The sequence below is a fragment of the Pelodiscus sinensis genome, chromosome 7 (genome assembly GCF_049634645.1).
Source record: "Pelodiscus sinensis isolate JC-2024 chromosome 7, ASM4963464v1, whole genome shotgun sequence".
NCBI lineage: Eukaryota > Metazoa > Chordata > Testudines > Trionychidae > Pelodiscus > Pelodiscus sinensis.
In genome coordinates this window covers 63,134,373-63,150,729 of record NC_134717.1, presented here as the reverse complement: position 1 = coordinate 63,150,729, position 16,357 = coordinate 63,134,373, and the positions used below count along the sequence as shown (strand labels likewise).

Below are 16,357 nucleotides of genomic sequence, written 5' to 3'. Positions count from 1 at the left end.
CCTCCTATAACAGTTCATGTCTAGACTAATGATCAGCTCCATATTGTGCCTGAGGAAGTGAAGGGCCTTTCTTACTGCTACACTTACCTCTCTTGTGCCTTGGCACTATCCTGTTCACCGCCACTTAGAGTAAATTTGGGTTATATGCTTCTGCTTCTGGCTCTTTTATTTCAGGGTGGTATGGAAATAGAAAAGCACATAGGATTTGCTCCTGTCACAAACTAGCATATTCGCAGGCTCAGTTAAATGGAGCAGGAAGGTTGCAGACAGGAGAAGATGTTTACTATAGTAAATACATGCTTGATATTTTAGGTTGCTGAGTCCTTCATGCATATTGGTCAGTGCCTACATCTACCATTAGTTATTGGGGGCTTGCTCATTTAACCATTTCCCTTTTTGAATAGAGTGTTCTGGCTTGTCCTAGTCTGATTTCATCATTTCTCTTCATGCATTACCCCGAAATACAGGGAGTTGCAAGTTCCACATCAGAATGATGGGCTAATGTACGCTAGAGTAGACTATCATATCACATGGCATTTTCCCATTTCAGTAGTGTTTTCTTCACAGTGTCAATCAATGACGTTAGTGTTCTGCAACTTACTGATGAAGGCAATGAAGCGCAGGGAAGCTAAGTGACTTGTCAGAGATCACATTACCAGTGTTGAAACAGAATGCAAGCCATCTGATTCCTCCTCTGAGTTTTAATTGCAAAAGTATCAGCACTCCTTCAACTGGCTGATACATAAGGATGGCTTCTAGGGGAACAATGTCTCTCAGCTACTACGTAAGCTGATGGATTAACCTATGTGGTTGGGACTCGAAGTTGCAGGGGAGGAGGGGAAAGGAGGAAGTGGTTGTCACTGAGCTAGCCAAATGAGAAGCTCCTGGCTCGAGAGCGTACATGTGTTGGGCACTGCTGGACTTAGGCTGTAGTTCCATCATTGTTGTTCAGATAGACCCATGGGTAGCGCTGGGTTTAGGGATGTTAAGGACTAGTCGCTTCCCCTCCCCTACTGCCTCCATCAGATAGAGGCAGCACGCGGGGAAGAGGAGGGTACTGCAAAACGGCAGCGCCGCACTGACCCTGGGATGAGCTGAGGGGGGTCCCCAGCTCATCCCAAGCTCCATGCGGCGCTGCCCCTTTGAAATGCCGCAGCAGTGTTTCAAAGGGGCAGCGCCGCCCTATCAACGTATCAAATAGTCGATGCAAAAATGCATCGACTATTCAATTAGTGAATTACTCTCGACTTAACATTCTTAGCTGGGTTAAGGCACAGTCTCAATGGGTATGTCCTGGCTCCCAACACTGTCCTCTCAGAATCTCGGCTTTGCTTTTTGGAAGCTAAGGGTCTAGTTCTCATGGTTGCAAATAAAAGGTTGGAAATATCAACGAGGTGCAGTGAATGCAATGGTAGAAGTAACCACTGATACTGATATTGTGAGAGGCGGTGGGGCCCCCTCTCTACGTACTGCCCTGGTGTAGTCAACAGCTCTTGTTCCTGGGCATAGTGGTGGTCCTGGGCTGGCTGGAGAGGAATTGGCTTCCCTTCAGTAGGTCTTACAGAGCCCCTGGGGCACTCTGAACTGACTTCTTGTATTGGGATTCAGATACTCCCCTTCCTTCACTCTGGCTTTCCTTCCAGGCTGGGCAGCCGTCACAGTTGATTAGTTTGCACTCTTGTTCACACACATCGCTTGCAGCTAGGCCTAGAGGGCTTAGCCTCTTATTTGTATATTTTTCCTGTGTAGGAAAGTGCTCAAATAAAATGGTAGTTGTCAGTTTCAGGATAGCTACACCTTTCTCCATGGTCCACAGGAGGGCCCAGATATGTCCAGACCAGTCTCTGGGCACGAACCCTTCTGACTGGTTGTGCAGCTCCCTGTGGTACTTTCTGATCTCCCGAGCAAGCCTGTCTAAGGACCAGCTCCTGTGCTTTGCAAATACCAGCTATCACGCAGCTTTTTCTAAGCAAGCACTCGTACTTGTAAGCATCTTCGAGGTAGTGTAATAGAAACAATCAGCAGAGATGAGTACTGTGAAACAGAACAGGCATCAGCCATCAGTAGCGTTTCTAGGTGTCTGGTTTTGAACTGGACAGTCCAGTATTTGAGTTTTCTGTTCGGGAAACAAGTTGAGAAAATAGAAATGTTCGAGTGGCAAGGAGTCCTGTGGCACCTTATAGACTAACCGAAGTGTTGGAGCATAAGCTTTCGTGGGCAAAGACTCACTTCATCAGATGCATGTAATGGACATTTCCAGAGGCAGGTATAAATATGCAGGCCAGAATCAGGTTAGAGATGACAAGGTGGATCCAATCAGGGAGGATGAGGCCCACTTACTGGATCCACCTCATCATCTCTAGCCTGATTCTGGCCTGCATATTTATACCTGCCTCTGGAAATTTCCATTACATGCATCTGATGAAGTGAGTCTTTGCCCATGAAAGCTTATGCTCCAACACTTTGGTTAGTCTATAAGGTGTCACAGGACTCCTCGCCGCTTTTGCAGATTCAGACTAACACGGCTACCCCTCTGATACTAGAAATGTCCGGTATTTTCTAAATCCGATGTAATGTAGATTGTAATGTAATGTCAAGTGTGTCTGGTATTTTTGTTGAAACCATCTGGCAACCCTACCCATCAGTCATATGGGACCCTGCTTAGCTCCCGCATCTCTGTGCTGGAACCTGCCAGCACAGATAGAATCCCCGGAGAATTTAGATGGCAATTTCAGAGACAATGTTTGCATCCTCACAATTATGTATCAGTCTTTATGCTTTGTGTGCTATTACAAATGACCTGGCATGCGTCATTGGTCTCAGCAGGGTTTAATTATTTATCTGTAGCAGCGACACAGTAACATACAGACCCTTGTTTCTTCACTTGAAGCTGTGTCATAGGGAAGCGGCGAGCATCCTTTTGGTTAGCTGATGTTTGAGAATGAGGCAGATCGTAGCTCTCCAAATTATTATATTTGTCGGGAATCTTACCTCACACTTACTTTTAGATGTAGATGTTTCAGCATATACCATTGTTCTCAGTAATCCCTCTTAGATGAAAATTAGATTAAAATCTTCCGGTATGCTCCCATGTACACACTCTTCAAAGTCGGCTCACACAGAACCCTCCTGGACAGATGGCCTTCCTGCTGCCACTTAGCTCCAGCTTTACTTGGATTTATTTATTTTGGTCTGTTGCTTACACTGGAATCACCTACACTGGTAAATATAGTGGCGGTTCACCTGACATAATCCTGTTAGTATCTCTTGCTGCAGGTGACTCCCGCCAACAGCTGATTCATAGGCTGGTGTTCCCTCATGCCTTCTGGCCGCTGCAGTAGCTCTGATCCCTCATTTCCCCTTTTTCTCCTGCTGCTTTTTTCTTTTTGTTCTTGCCCTCGTTATCCGATTTTGCAGTCCACATCTCTTCCTGCATCTGAAGGGGTATAGGCCTACTGGGCAAGGGCTGGCCCCATTAGCTTGGATTAGGTGCTCTATGCTTACATTGCCCCCACAGCTGCTTTATTGGCTACCTTTAGAGAATGGAGGGAGGGTCAGCAACCTTCACCTGCTCTGTATTGGAGTATCCTTGCATTGGGGAGACAGATCCAGGATCATAAATGTTTCCCCAGGCCACTGCTCCCTAAATTGTCACTTTGGGATTGTTTGGCCCCTACCTATTGTTTTGAATCTTGCTTAGGAAGACCACCTTGGTTCAGCAGACCTCTGTTGTGTTCAGACATCAAAAGTATCCAGTGGCACGCAGTCACTGATCCAGGAGCTTACATCCTGAACTAGATGGATGACGAAACAGTGGATACTCACAATGGACAACAAGGAAAAGATGTAGTCTTGAAATCATGTATAGTAATGCGCCTTTTGAGAAAGGGGTGACTCTTAAACACACGCTTTCAGAACTGTATTTTAGGGAGGAGTTTGAATACAAGGGAATGCTTGTTTACAAGTTTAGGGGGCAGCATCTCAGAAGTGAAGTAAACGGGCTACCACAGGGATGGCTTAAAACAAGAATTTGAAGTGAACTGAACAGTATAGCTACCACTTTCTTGCAGGTTTTAAACAAAAAAAAAATTAACCTTCTGTGACATGCAACAATAGTGTTTCTTCTGCTGAGTCTGCAGCAGGAGTTGCATCAGAATTGCTACCTGAAGTAATTGATGATAATGGACAAAATAGTTCAGCATGGTATGAAAACTTGATTTTTTTTAAAGAAGTGCAAAGGATAGAATAAATGCTCCTCCGCCTTTTACTCGGTCTTATTGTGTCATTGAATAAAGAGTGTTCTGGAAGCCCGGCATCTTAGGGAAGCGGAGCTAAAATTTCAGCACATCCTGGTACATAGAGTACTGTAGTATTAAAGTGTGTGCCTGAGGGTGGAGGAGTAGATGGAAGGGACTGTAAATTGCTTCACATCCCATGGCATTCCTTTTGTGCTGTGTATGCTGTGTGCAGCAGCGTTAGTGTTCTCTCAGTATGTTTTTTTGGAGGAGGCTTGGTAATTTGTGTGTGCTGCGATACATTGTTTGTTTTTCTTATAAATTATATTTCTCATAAACGTAGATGTTATCATTGAAACTTTTGGGGGATTGAGGTTTATTTGTTTAAAGAAAATTATGCAAATCATACTATTGGTTATATGTTTTTAAATATCAGAAAACTGAAATATAGATCAACATGTATCATCATTTTATTCCAGGGAATTGTGGGGAATTTAGCTAGTGGCAAGTCAGCACTTGTGCACCGGTATCTGACTGGCACATATGTCCAGGAGGAATCACCTGAAGGTAAGTGGCTATGTGGATGATTAAAAGCATGCTTTTGCAGTGTTTTAGCAGTGCTTTTGCTCTCATGCAAGGCACTGTTAATCTTTGTTTTTATATAGCTTAGAGAAATAGTATAGTAAAAGAAAATTCTCATTCATCACTCTGAAATGTTGGTAAAAATCAAGTATATTTCCTTTTAACGCTTGTTATAATGTAAATAAGTGGAACCAGTTGTATACTTTTTTGTAATAGGGTAGCATTTTTAAATGCTTTCCCATGCAGTATTTGCTGTATGGGAAATGTTCTTAATCTCAGTTTCATAATTGCAAATAATCACTACCCAATGTAACACTTAGCACTATGAGTACTTCTGTTAATTTCAGTTTGGCTGCCGAAGGCTATACCTACCACCCTTGATATTGGATGTATACAGAATCGGGCCCTTCAGTTTGTTGTACCAGAGTTAGTGAAGACTTTCAAATGAAACTTGCTATGAATTTGCTCCATTATTTTTAAAACATGGAGCAGAACAGTTTTTACTTAAAACAACTTCTAGTTTGTTATGCTGCAGTTTAATATGTAGTTCAAACATTCACTGTATTTGTTGTTTTAATTTCAGCGTAGTCAGTTTTATATTTTGAGATCATGTATATCATCATAGCGCATAACCGAGGTATATTTTTCACTAAAAATATTTTCTTGATTTTTATTTATTCTCCTTATGAACTTTAAATCCAACTCTGAGACACTGAATTTCTGGTTCCTTCTTTTCCTTACTGGCTGTTCCATTCTTTGCAGATATGGATGCAGGTAACTATACATTCTCTTCGTGGCAGTGCTTGTCTTGTTTTGAAGAGGGAGGAGGCTGAGCTTTTGTACTGTAGCGTTTCCCCTTTGTTCTGTGTATCATCTTAATTTGCTTTTCTTTTGATTTTCTTAAATTTTAAGCACATCTCACTCTGTCTTGTCCTTTGCTGTAGATGTCTTTTTAGCGGTAGTCATATGTAGTTTCATGTGTCTGCTGTAACGTCTGTTTCAAATTAATGCTTGTTGTAGGAGCTTTTACAGTTCAGTGTGTCAGAGCATAGTATTCTTGAGGTTTTAACTAGGCTTTTTAGTTAAAAAGCTATGGGAGGTTTCACTGTGTAGTCAGCCATTTTCATGGGCAAATGTAAAAGGGGTGCAAACATTTTGTAGATTTTATTACTTCCGTTGAATGGATTTAGGTTGCTTCTCTGAGGTTGGAAAGGTGACGTTTAAGGACCATAGCAAAAGGAGCAGCAGTTGATTTGTACATTAATGCTCAGAAATCATCTTCTGGAATGTCAAGAAAGGTGTTGGAAAGTCACTAACTAGCACTGCCGCTTCACATAGCTAACAGTAATGAGAAACAAATAGATAAATGGTGGATAAGTCCTGAAATGGAGAGAGCCTCATAATAAAGAGCATAATCAGTCTCTCCACTGTTGTTTATTTTCTCATGAGCAGAAGATGTTAAATATTTGATTAGTTCTTTCAGGAGACAAACTTGTTTCTGTTCTGCCGAATTTCAATGGCACTCTCTTCCCCTAGACGTGGAATATGTAGTTGGTTTCTTGATCCTGTGATGTGTTGCTCTGTTCTGAGCATATTCCCATATGTCTTTTCTGTCTTTAGGGATTGTTATTTACTGTACTTGAAAGTGACATTCACACTGTTTTCATGGACAGGATTAGCTCTCCAAAGCAGAGTCAGATCATTTCTGCACACATAAATGTAGCTGACAGGCTTCACTAATGGCACCGTGCATTTTCATTAGCAGGTAAAACTGGAACAATTAAGCCATAATTCACCTTGTAAGTGATCGTCTTAGGCTGTCTAATGAAATCAGTATTTAGGAATTTAATTAACTCCGACAGTCTCTCACTAGTAAACGTCATCTGTGGAAATAGTTGAACAACTGTAGCCCCACGTAATCGGTGACAGTATTGTGAAAATATGCCCTGTCAGAATGTCCACACTGGTAGTTGAACAGAAGCTAGGCAAGGAACAGCACTTGTTGCTCCAAGTCCCACATTGGGGGTTGGATTCAAGCTCTATGCATAATAGTATAAAAGGAATGATGCTGTACTGTTAGCAGTAACTTTCGGAGTGGGCCCTTGCTGATGCGTAGGGGGTCTTTCAAGCTGGACAAAGAATAGAGCAGGTGCGAGAGGTTTCTCAATATAGAAAGGTTTCTCAATATTTCCTCTGCAGTTTCTCAATATAGAATGGTTTGCCTGTCAGTGCTGTTTGAGATGTTGGTGAGTGCATGATGGGTGGTGTGTTCGTTGACTCCATAGCCGTACTGCCAGTCTTGTGCACAACATACAGACCAATTCTACTTTCGTGCCTGTTTGCAGCAACTTGGAATGCAGATGCTATCTCAGTGATGCTCATCTTCAGGCATGGGTTGACTAAGTGCCAGACCTGCTCTGTGGCTTTTAAATGTTGATCCCCCATGCTGGCAACTGCTTTAGTGTGCATTTAAGCATCAGAATGGGAAATTTCCTTCCACTTTCTTTGAGCCTAAGCGTATCTTGCACCCAAAAAATGTACTTGAACTACATCAGCATGTGCTGCAAAACACCATTTTCTCATCACTTATCTAGCTGATTCATTTCCTTCAGTAACAATGCTAGAAATAATGCAGGCTTTAATTCATTATACAAGCCTCCTCCTTTTGCATATATGCCTGCCCAATGGCACAAGGATTTTCATTATGGAGGTATTTTGGTGTCTGACGTGAGAAACTAGAGGCTGAAACAGCCGTGGAGCCAGAGTGGTCTGTGAGATTCGTCCTTGCATCACACTGATGTAGAAACAGCCAGCTGATTGAATGCAGAAGACCTATTGAAGTTGTCGGCCTTCTCATAGTAAAACAGGGAGCGATTAGAAACACAGCCACCACTCAGACTTCTATGGCAGAAGTGCAAGATATGTAGTTGAACTGGGAATGCAGCACTTTCAAACTGTTATCTTCACACCTACATGTAAAGAGTAGGTCTGGCTTCTTGAGAGGGGTGAACTGGAAACTGTTCTGTCACCAGATCTGTGCTCTCAATGTTATCTGTGGGCCTGGCACGCTTCACGTAAAACCCATGACTGGCCCATGCCAGTTGACCCAGGCTTGCGGGACTCCAACTAATGGGCTGTTTAAGCACTGGACAAGCTCTAGGACTCTTATCTCACATTGGTCATAAGGCCTGAGTGCCAATTGGAGCCCGAATATCCACACTGCAGTTAGATAGCCCCTTAGCCCGAGTCAGCTGGCCTGGACAGCATAGACTAATAAAAAGCTCATCCTGCAGAAGGTGACTTCTGCACTTTACGGATACTCTTGTGTGGTGCATTCTGTTGTGGTGATGATGCAGTGCCGTCGTAGGTCCCTTTCCATTTGAGAATATTGAAATGCTTTGCAAGCATGAATGACTTAAGCTTTGAAACACCAGTGTGAGGCTAGTACAGGTTGAATCTCTGAGGTCCGGGACACTCCAGTTCGGCAACATGAGTGGTCCAGCAAGACAGCAGCCATTGCAGGACCAGAGAGCTGTGGCCAGGAGAGGAGCCAAGAGCTGGCAGCATGGAGCCGGGTGGCCAGAGCTGGGGCCAGCAGTGGAGCCTGGCCAGACAGTTGGCAGTTGTGGCACTTCAGAAAGATAAAGGATGTTGTCAACGTAAAGAATGTCAATGTTTTGCTTTAAAAACAGTCAGTTTGCATCATGCTGTCTGAGCTTTCCTTTTGCCATCAATCATCAGATAAAAGAACCAGTTGTATAAAACGCAATGACTTCTTTATTGCACACAGTGCAATATGGTCAACTCACCGCCTCAGAGATGCCTTGCATGGAGGTATTTGGGTTCCAAGAAGCTCAAGAGTTTTTAAATTTCCTTCAGTTTTGGAAGTTGCTTATCCTCCCTGGCGTTCCTGGGAAGCTGTTATTGGTGGATCTGTGGACCATCCTCTGCCACATGCCGCCACGCTACAGGTTGAACTTCTCTGGTTCGACAACATCCATAGCCCGGCATGATTTTAGTTAGCTGGATGTCCACTCACCATGAGTCCCATAAAGTTTACAGCCATCAGTGCTGGCTCTGTGCTGCTGTTCGCCCCAACTGTCTTCTAAAAGCCCAGTAAGCAGTGGAAGCGTTAGTAATGCTGCTTGACGATATTGACCTTCCATGGTTTGGCACTGGTCAGGTCCCAAGGGCACCAGACTAAAGAAATTCAACCTGTATAATTTACAGAAATTTTCCAAACATCTTGGGTTGTTTTTTAACTGACACACATTTCAGTGATAAATGAGCATGGATTAGGGATTCTAGTAGGGTTGCCAGGTGTCCGGTTTTCTCCCGGACAGTCTGTTATTTCTGGCCCCTGTCTGATTAAAAAAAAAAACCAAACCCACAGAAAATACCTGTTTTTCTTGGATGGAAGGCCAGCGGGAACATTCTTCCCCTGCTGCGTCGGGTGGGGGCATGAGGAGTGAGGAGCGTGGTGATTCTTAAAGGCGCAGTGACTTTTTTTGTTTTTTGGGGGTTTTTTTTGCTCAACTTTTGTCTCCTTTTCTTTTTTTCCTGCCATGTTTGGGATTTTTGGTGACAGCATCTGGCAAGCCTATATTCTAGTTGTACTTTAATGTAGAATAGGAACATCAAGTTGCCCCGTGATGCCTTCAGGGGGTACAGGATAGCCCACCTAATAAAACAAAACTCTAACAATCGAAAGAAGAAGTTATTTAAAGTGAATTGGAATTCTTCCACTAGCCTAGCAGACCGCCCAGCTGGTGAGAGGATCAGGTTTTTGTCCTCAGGAAACTGAAGAGGTCTTATAAATAGATTTAGAGGAAAGCTAAGAGCAATTGCATGAAATAGTTCTTCCTCTACTTTTTGCACTTCGCAGCATCAGGAAAAGGAAGAAACTGGCTAGTCAGGTCTAGTTGTTGAGGGAGTGGCTCATAAGGATCCACATATGTTGCTTTTGCAGTAGAATATCAGATTTATAGAAATGTAGGACTGGAAGGAACCAAGAGAGGTCATCAAGTCCAGCCCCTGAGCTGAGGCAGGACCATTAGTGAACCTAACTCATTCCCTTCAAATGTTTGTCTAACCTGTTCTTACAAACCTGCAATGGCAGTTTCCACAGCCTTCCTTGGAAGTCTGCCTCCGTGCTTAACTGTCCTGACAGTTTGAAAGTCTGTCCTCACATGAAACCTATATGTGCCTTGCTGCAGACCTGAGAACAATTGATCACCATCCTCTTTGCAAGAGCCCTTAGCAGATTTGAAGACTATCAGATTCTGCCCCATCAATCATCTTTTCTCCAGACTAAACACGTGTTCAGGTTTTTTTACTGCATAGGTCAGACTGTCTAAACCAGTGGTCTCCAACCTTTCTAAGCACAGGATTACTTTTTTGAATACAAGTGCAATCCAGGATCTACCTTAAACCCAAATACCCTTTGCCTCACCTGCCATGTGCCCCTCTCCAAGTCCCTGCCCCTGCTCACTCCATTCTCCCTCCCTTCTCATCCTTCCTCCTCTTCATCGGGCAGGAGCAAGGGGCTGGAGCATAGGCTCTGGCCTTGGGTCCAGGGATTTGGCATGTGAGGGGCTCTGAGCTGAGCTTGGGGCAGGGAGTTGGGGTGCAGGAGAGAGGTTCAGGGTACAGGCTTTGTAAGGGAGTTTGGGTCAAGGGGGGCTCAGAGCTAGGGCAAAGGCTTTAGATGCAGGAGAGGTTTTATGACTGGGGCAGGGGTTCAGGATGCAGACTCCAGCTGGACACTGCTTACCACAGGTGGTGCAGTGGGGCTAAGGCAGCCTTATCCCTGCCCTGGCCCTGCACTACTCCCAAAAGCAGCCAGCAAACTCCCTCTATCCCAAGCCCTGTCGTGTCCCCCTCCGTTCTGTGGAGAGAAGCTACAGGGTGGGAGAGGGGGCACCCTGACATCAGCGCCCCTCCTCTTCCTTCACTCCCCTGCACAGCAAGCAGGAGCGGGGGGTGGTGGATGACAGCTCCAAGGCAAAGAGCAGGGTGTGCAAAGCAGTATGGGGAGGTTCAGCTAAAGTGCCAGCATTTTGCCTCTTGGCCAAACCAGTCAGGATCACCTGTCACAGGCTCCAAGATCTACCAGTAGATCCCGATCGACTGGTTGGTGACCACTGGTCTAACCTTTCACCATTTTTTTATCTTCTTTAGACTCTCTCCTTTTTCTCCACATTTTTCCTAAAAAGTTCATTTGGTGAAATGAGCTAATGTTCAGTGTTTCAGCTGATATAACATCTGTCATAACTTGGATTTTAGGAGATATTTTTGGGAAAATAAGCCCCCCCCCCTACACACATTGGGGAATAAAAAATTAAAAGGGCAGAAGTACTTTCAGTTATGGGAAGACTCTTCAGAGCTCCTCTTCTTCTGTAAGCCCTTCATATATTTGATTTTTAGAACTTGTACGTAAGTTTGAGCAGTTTTGGTGTCCTGTCACCCACTTCTGTATATTGTGTCCTGCCCCCCACAAAGTGGTCCACTATTTCAAATGTTCAGGAGAAGCAGTCATACACAGCTTGGATCGCAGAGACTTTTTCAAAGGCACAGATGGTAATTAGGTGACGACTGCTCTTTGTGAATTTGAAAATCTCCCACTTGATGCCTGCACCTGACAAGAATTCTTTCTTCTAAGTAAAACTAAACATTACAAATAAAATGCAGAGTGAAAGCTGTGCGCACAAGTACTGAATAAATATATTAGCATGTCATCTGGAATCCCTGGCGCTTCTTGTCCCTCCCAGACCCTGGTGTGTTTTATCCGTGTTCCTCTAGGGAAAGTATCATCTAGATCAGAGGTTCACAAACTGGGATTGGGTGACCCCCTCCCTCCTTTGAATGGGTTTGCCAGGCCTGGCTTAGACTTGCTGGGGCCTGGGACGGAAGCCCAAGTTCTACTGCTGGGGTGAAGCCAGAGTTGAAAGGTTCAGCCCTAGGCGGTAAGCCAGGCTCCCTGCTTGTGGCTTAAAGGCCTTGAGCTTCAACTTTATGTATCCTTACCCAGAGAGATGCTTTTCTCCCTCCCTCCCCTCCCCAGGGACAAGGAGCATTGCACAGGCTTTGACTTTGGTCCTCTCCTTCTGAGATCATGAAGTAATTTTTATTGTCAGAAGGGGGTGGTAGTGCATTAAAGTCTGAGAATCCCTGATTTAGTTGGAGGTCTTTGGAACTTGAACTTCCTCTCCCAAATCTTGTGTAAAGCACATGGTATGTAGAAAATAACAATTGAAATGTTTTTAGAAGCGGTTTGTTAACAGAATTTATGAAGAATTCAAATTCTAATAAAGATGTGGTTAGGTACCACTTATGTTGGACAGTGTAAGTGATATGGCTAGGTTCTAACTATATTATGGGGAAAAATTCCTGTGGGTTGTAACTGAGATGCTAATTGAGGGATGGGAAGGGAACAAATTATGAGGGGAGAGGAATAGATTTTAGAAATTGTGAGAACAAGCAGAGGAAACCATTTAGAATTTTATATTAAACTTTAGTTTGAGCAAGGCACAAAATTTTTATTTGAAAACAGTTTGTGATTGGAATTTTGTGGTCGTTTAAGCAGAAGGAGCCAGACAGATAAGGGGTGGGGTAAAGTAATATATTTGACTCAAGTTATTAAACTTTTTTAAGTCCTTTTAAAGACCCTACTAAACAGTTACTCACCCATTTTAGCACAGAGGAGAATCATGATTTACATTTTTATTAGTGTGCTAATCAAAGCAAAACTGTAGTCTGAAGAAGCTTAAACAAATGTAACAGTATTGTGCAATCTGAATTAAATAAAGCTAAGAGGAAATGGTGTTAGGAAAGGGTACTGAAAATAAGGAACAAAAGTAAAACATCCGTGCAGGAAGAATGTAATTTGTTTCAACCTAAACTTCAATTTCAGCATTTTCATGTAAATTTGCAGCAATACAAGAAAAGTAATAGGACTGCATGAAAAGGAGGCAAACTGGAATCAGGAGCAGACAATCTACTTTAATGAGGCTGGAAAAATCTCAGAGGAATGGAAGCTGCCTAGATGTGGTTTACATCCACTTTTTAATTTGAGTTTCAAGTGTATCCCAAACAAGGAAGGCGCGTAGTTACGAACATTTGGGTGTAGCAGGGGGTTGAATTGGGCTGCTGCTGCACTGGGTTTTCTCTGACTGTCCCACCATTGTAGCTCCTCCAGACTTGAAGCAAGAGAATACAGGCAGTCCCCAGGTTATGTACAAGATAGGGACTGTAGGTTTGTTCTTAAGTTGAATTTGTATGTAAGTCGGAACTGGTACGTATTGTAGGGGAAACTCTAGCCAAACATTTCTCCAGAGCTCAGTTTTATTCTCCCACACCTCACTTCCCTCAGTCCTTTATTCTCAAGCTGAGGTGTCTGCTGAGAAAAGCCGTTCCGCGTCTCCCTGGCCTGCTGGAGGAGAGGGGGGCGCTAGCTTCGCGTCTCCCTGGTCTGCTGGGGGGAAGCAGCTAGTGCGGGGTTGCCTCACCCCGTTTGTAAGTAGGGATCCAATGTAAGTCGGATCCATGTAACCCAGGGACTGCCTCTACAGGCAGTCCCCGGGTTACGTACAAGATAGGGACTGTAGGTTTGTTCTTAAGTTGAATTTGTACGTAAGTCGGAACTGGCATCCAGATTCAGCCGCTGCTGAAACTGACCAGCGGCTGACTACAGGAAGCCCGAGGCAGAGTTTCTCTGCTCCAGGCTTCCTGGAATCAGCCACTGATCAGTTTCAACAGCGGCTGAATCTGGACGCCTGGGACAGAGCAGCTGGGGCGCTGCTGGGTAGGTCCCCACAGCGCCGCACCTCGGCGCTGCGGGGACCAACCCGGCAGCACCCCAGGTGTCCCCAAGTCAGCTGCTGCTGAAACTGATCAGCGGCTGATTCCAGGAAGCCCGGGGCAGAGCAACTCTGCCTCGGGCTTCCTGTAGTCAGCCGCTGGTCAGTTTCAGCAGCGGCTGGTTTGGGGACGCCTGGGGCAGAGCAGCTGGGGTGCTGCCGGGTTGGTCCAGTAGCGCTGAGGAGCGGCGCTGTGGGACCAACCCGGCAGCGCCACAGCTGATCTACCACAGGCGTCGGCGAGAAAAGCCTGGTCTGCTGGGGGGGGGGGGGGGGAGAGGCACACTAGCTGCGCGGCCCCCCCCCCCCTCCCCCCAGCAGACCAGGGAGATGCAGGCGGCTGGACCGCCGAGACGCGCCGCGGTCCCGCCACCCGCGTCCTCCGCGGCTTTGCTCCGTGTCTCCCTGGTCTGCTGGGGGGCACCCCCTGCAGGGGACCAGGGAGACGTGGAGCAGCTTTTCTCGCCTCAGAGGACGCGGGCGGCAGGACCGCAGCGCGTCTGGGCAGTCCCACCGCCTGCGTCCTCCCGGGGCGAGAAAAACCCCGTTCGTAAGTACGGATCCGACGTAACCCGGGGACTGCCTGTAATGCTTGATGGCACTTTCCTCATTCTGTCCTATAACTATGCTAGTGCAGTAACTAGTCTCCGTGAGCTATGACAATGCTGTGAAGGTGAGAGACTTAAGAGGGCCTCAAAGGTAGGTGAGTTCCTGGAGATTCAGGTAGCTTTTGGTCACCATGTGGTTTTTTTCTAAGCAAGCATATGGTAAAAGAACTACAGACAAAACTTGCCAACAACTATAAACCTTATTCACAGAAGTAGGTTCTTTATCAGAGAACATCTCTCCTCTCCCCAGTCTCCGGAAGGGCTCTTGTTGTTGGTCCTTCCAACCCTTTCCTGAGGATTGGGCCCTCTGTGGAATGGAGGGCCTGTTTCCTGGATCAGAAAAGTCCTGCACCTGTTTAAAACCAGCTCTGTCCAAAAATTCCCTTTTTGTCCTTGTTTGGAGTTCAGCATGGTACTGATTACCAGTGGAATTACACTAGCATATCACCTCCTCCTAGAAAAGCTATATCCAGTCTCACAATAACATAGAATGGCATTTTAATACAATGGATGCCAAATATCTTATACATTGAGTAAATTTTGTCCAGGGTCTAGCAGGAGTTTCTAGCATTTGGGGCATATGCTGCTCACATAAATCAAGAAGTGCTTTGTTTCCCCAGCATTTTAAATCCTTTGCAGAACTGAAAGTTCTTGCCAAAAGAAATGTGTTAATTCATATAGTATGAGTTTAGTATTTTGGACTCTTTCAATCCTTGTCCTTACCAGGATAGTCAGCACCCATATTCTTGCAATGGTTCAGGTGTTCTTCCTAGTGTACACAGTGCTCAGGTGTTTTTACTGCCTTGTAATTAATACCCATGAGAGAAAGGGTAAAAATTATGCAGTAATGGCAGGCTGAGCCCTGGAGAGTATTGAAAATCCCAAACCTGTGATCACTGCCATATGCAGGTTTCTTGTGCATCATGATAGTAAAGACACGGTGATCTTTAAACCTATATCTATTTAAATGGCATGGAAATTATATTTTAACGATCATATTAAATATATATTTGATATTCTAAATATGAACACCTTTTCTCTTTGTTAGGGCTAAACAATAAGGTTCACAGGAGAATAGAAGTGAGATCAGGAAGATACCAGTTAATGCTTCGTTTTTTGATCCATCACAGCAGAAGCAGCTAGAGAACAGTATCAGGTACCTTTGTGTAGCTTAGTGTTCGTGCTCATCAGCTATTAAGTAGGGAGATTAAACATCATTGAACAGATCATGGACAGTTGCAGATATTTTTAAACTGAAGTGCATGGGGGGCCAGATTTTCAGATGATGTACAATGGTGTTTCTATAATGGTGTCAGTAGGATTATGCTGGTTTCCGCCTTTAGTTGTCCAGAGATCTCCGTGTGGCTTCTTACATGGATACTCAGTCCTCTGATTTGTCCACTAAGCACTTACTTCTGTGGTACAGATTGAACCTCTCTAGTCTGACACTCTCTGGTCTGGCAACATCCGTGGTCTGGCTTGATTTTAGGTAGCCAGATGTGCACTTTTCAGGGTGTGGCCAAGTTTCCCGTGGTCCCATGAAGTTTGTTTACAGCCACAAGCCTCATCTCTGTATTAATTTACCCTAAATGTCTTCTAAGAGCCCAGTAAGCAGTGGAAGTGTTGGTGATGCTAGACAATATGGACCTCCCATGGTCTGGCAAATTCTCTGGCTCCTGAGGAGTGCCAGACTAGAGAGATTCAACCAATAGGAGCAATACAAGCTTCTGCCTGGTGCTCTAAAGTACGTAAGGCCTAATGTATATGGACTGCCTCGGGGAGGGATTAGGCTTTTTTGTCAAATTCCTGACTGATGCTACCGCCAGTTCAGCTCCACCAGTGGTGGCTATTGTGGGAATGCTACTCCAGAGAGTATATCCATTCAGTCTTTCCACCAATGGAACATGTTAGCAAAGTCTACAATAGCCAATACCAAAGTCTATTTGCTATGTGGAGTCCTGGTAAGACTCGTAACAAAAAGCTAAATGCAGTAATGGGTTTGGGAGTATGCAGTATTTTTCTCTGCAGAAAGCTCTATATTCAGAAGAAACTTGGAAATGGCTTTGGTGATACT

General features: G+C 44.7%; 1 protein-coding gene across 12 annotated transcripts in view; it reads left to right on the top strand.

Annotated features, from left to right (window-relative positions):
• AGAP1 (ArfGAP with GTPase domain, ankyrin repeat and PH domain 1) overlaps positions 1-16,357 on the top strand; it is a 489,058-nt gene that overhangs the window by 167,856 nt on the left and 304,845 nt on the right. For 10 of the 12 annotated variants that reach the window (XM_075934057.1, XM_075934053.1, XM_075934056.1 and 7 more), the window contains one exon: positions 4,715-4,802. The exons of 1 other annotated variant lie outside the window; for it this stretch is intronic. In XM_075934057.1, coding sequence (XP_075790172.1) covers positions 4,715-4,802 — 88 coding nt within the window. Of the gene's footprint in view, positions 1-4,714; positions 4,803-5,566; positions 5,592-16,357 lie in introns of those variants that run through there. One more of the 12 variants, XM_075934058.1, reaches the window with a different exon arrangement.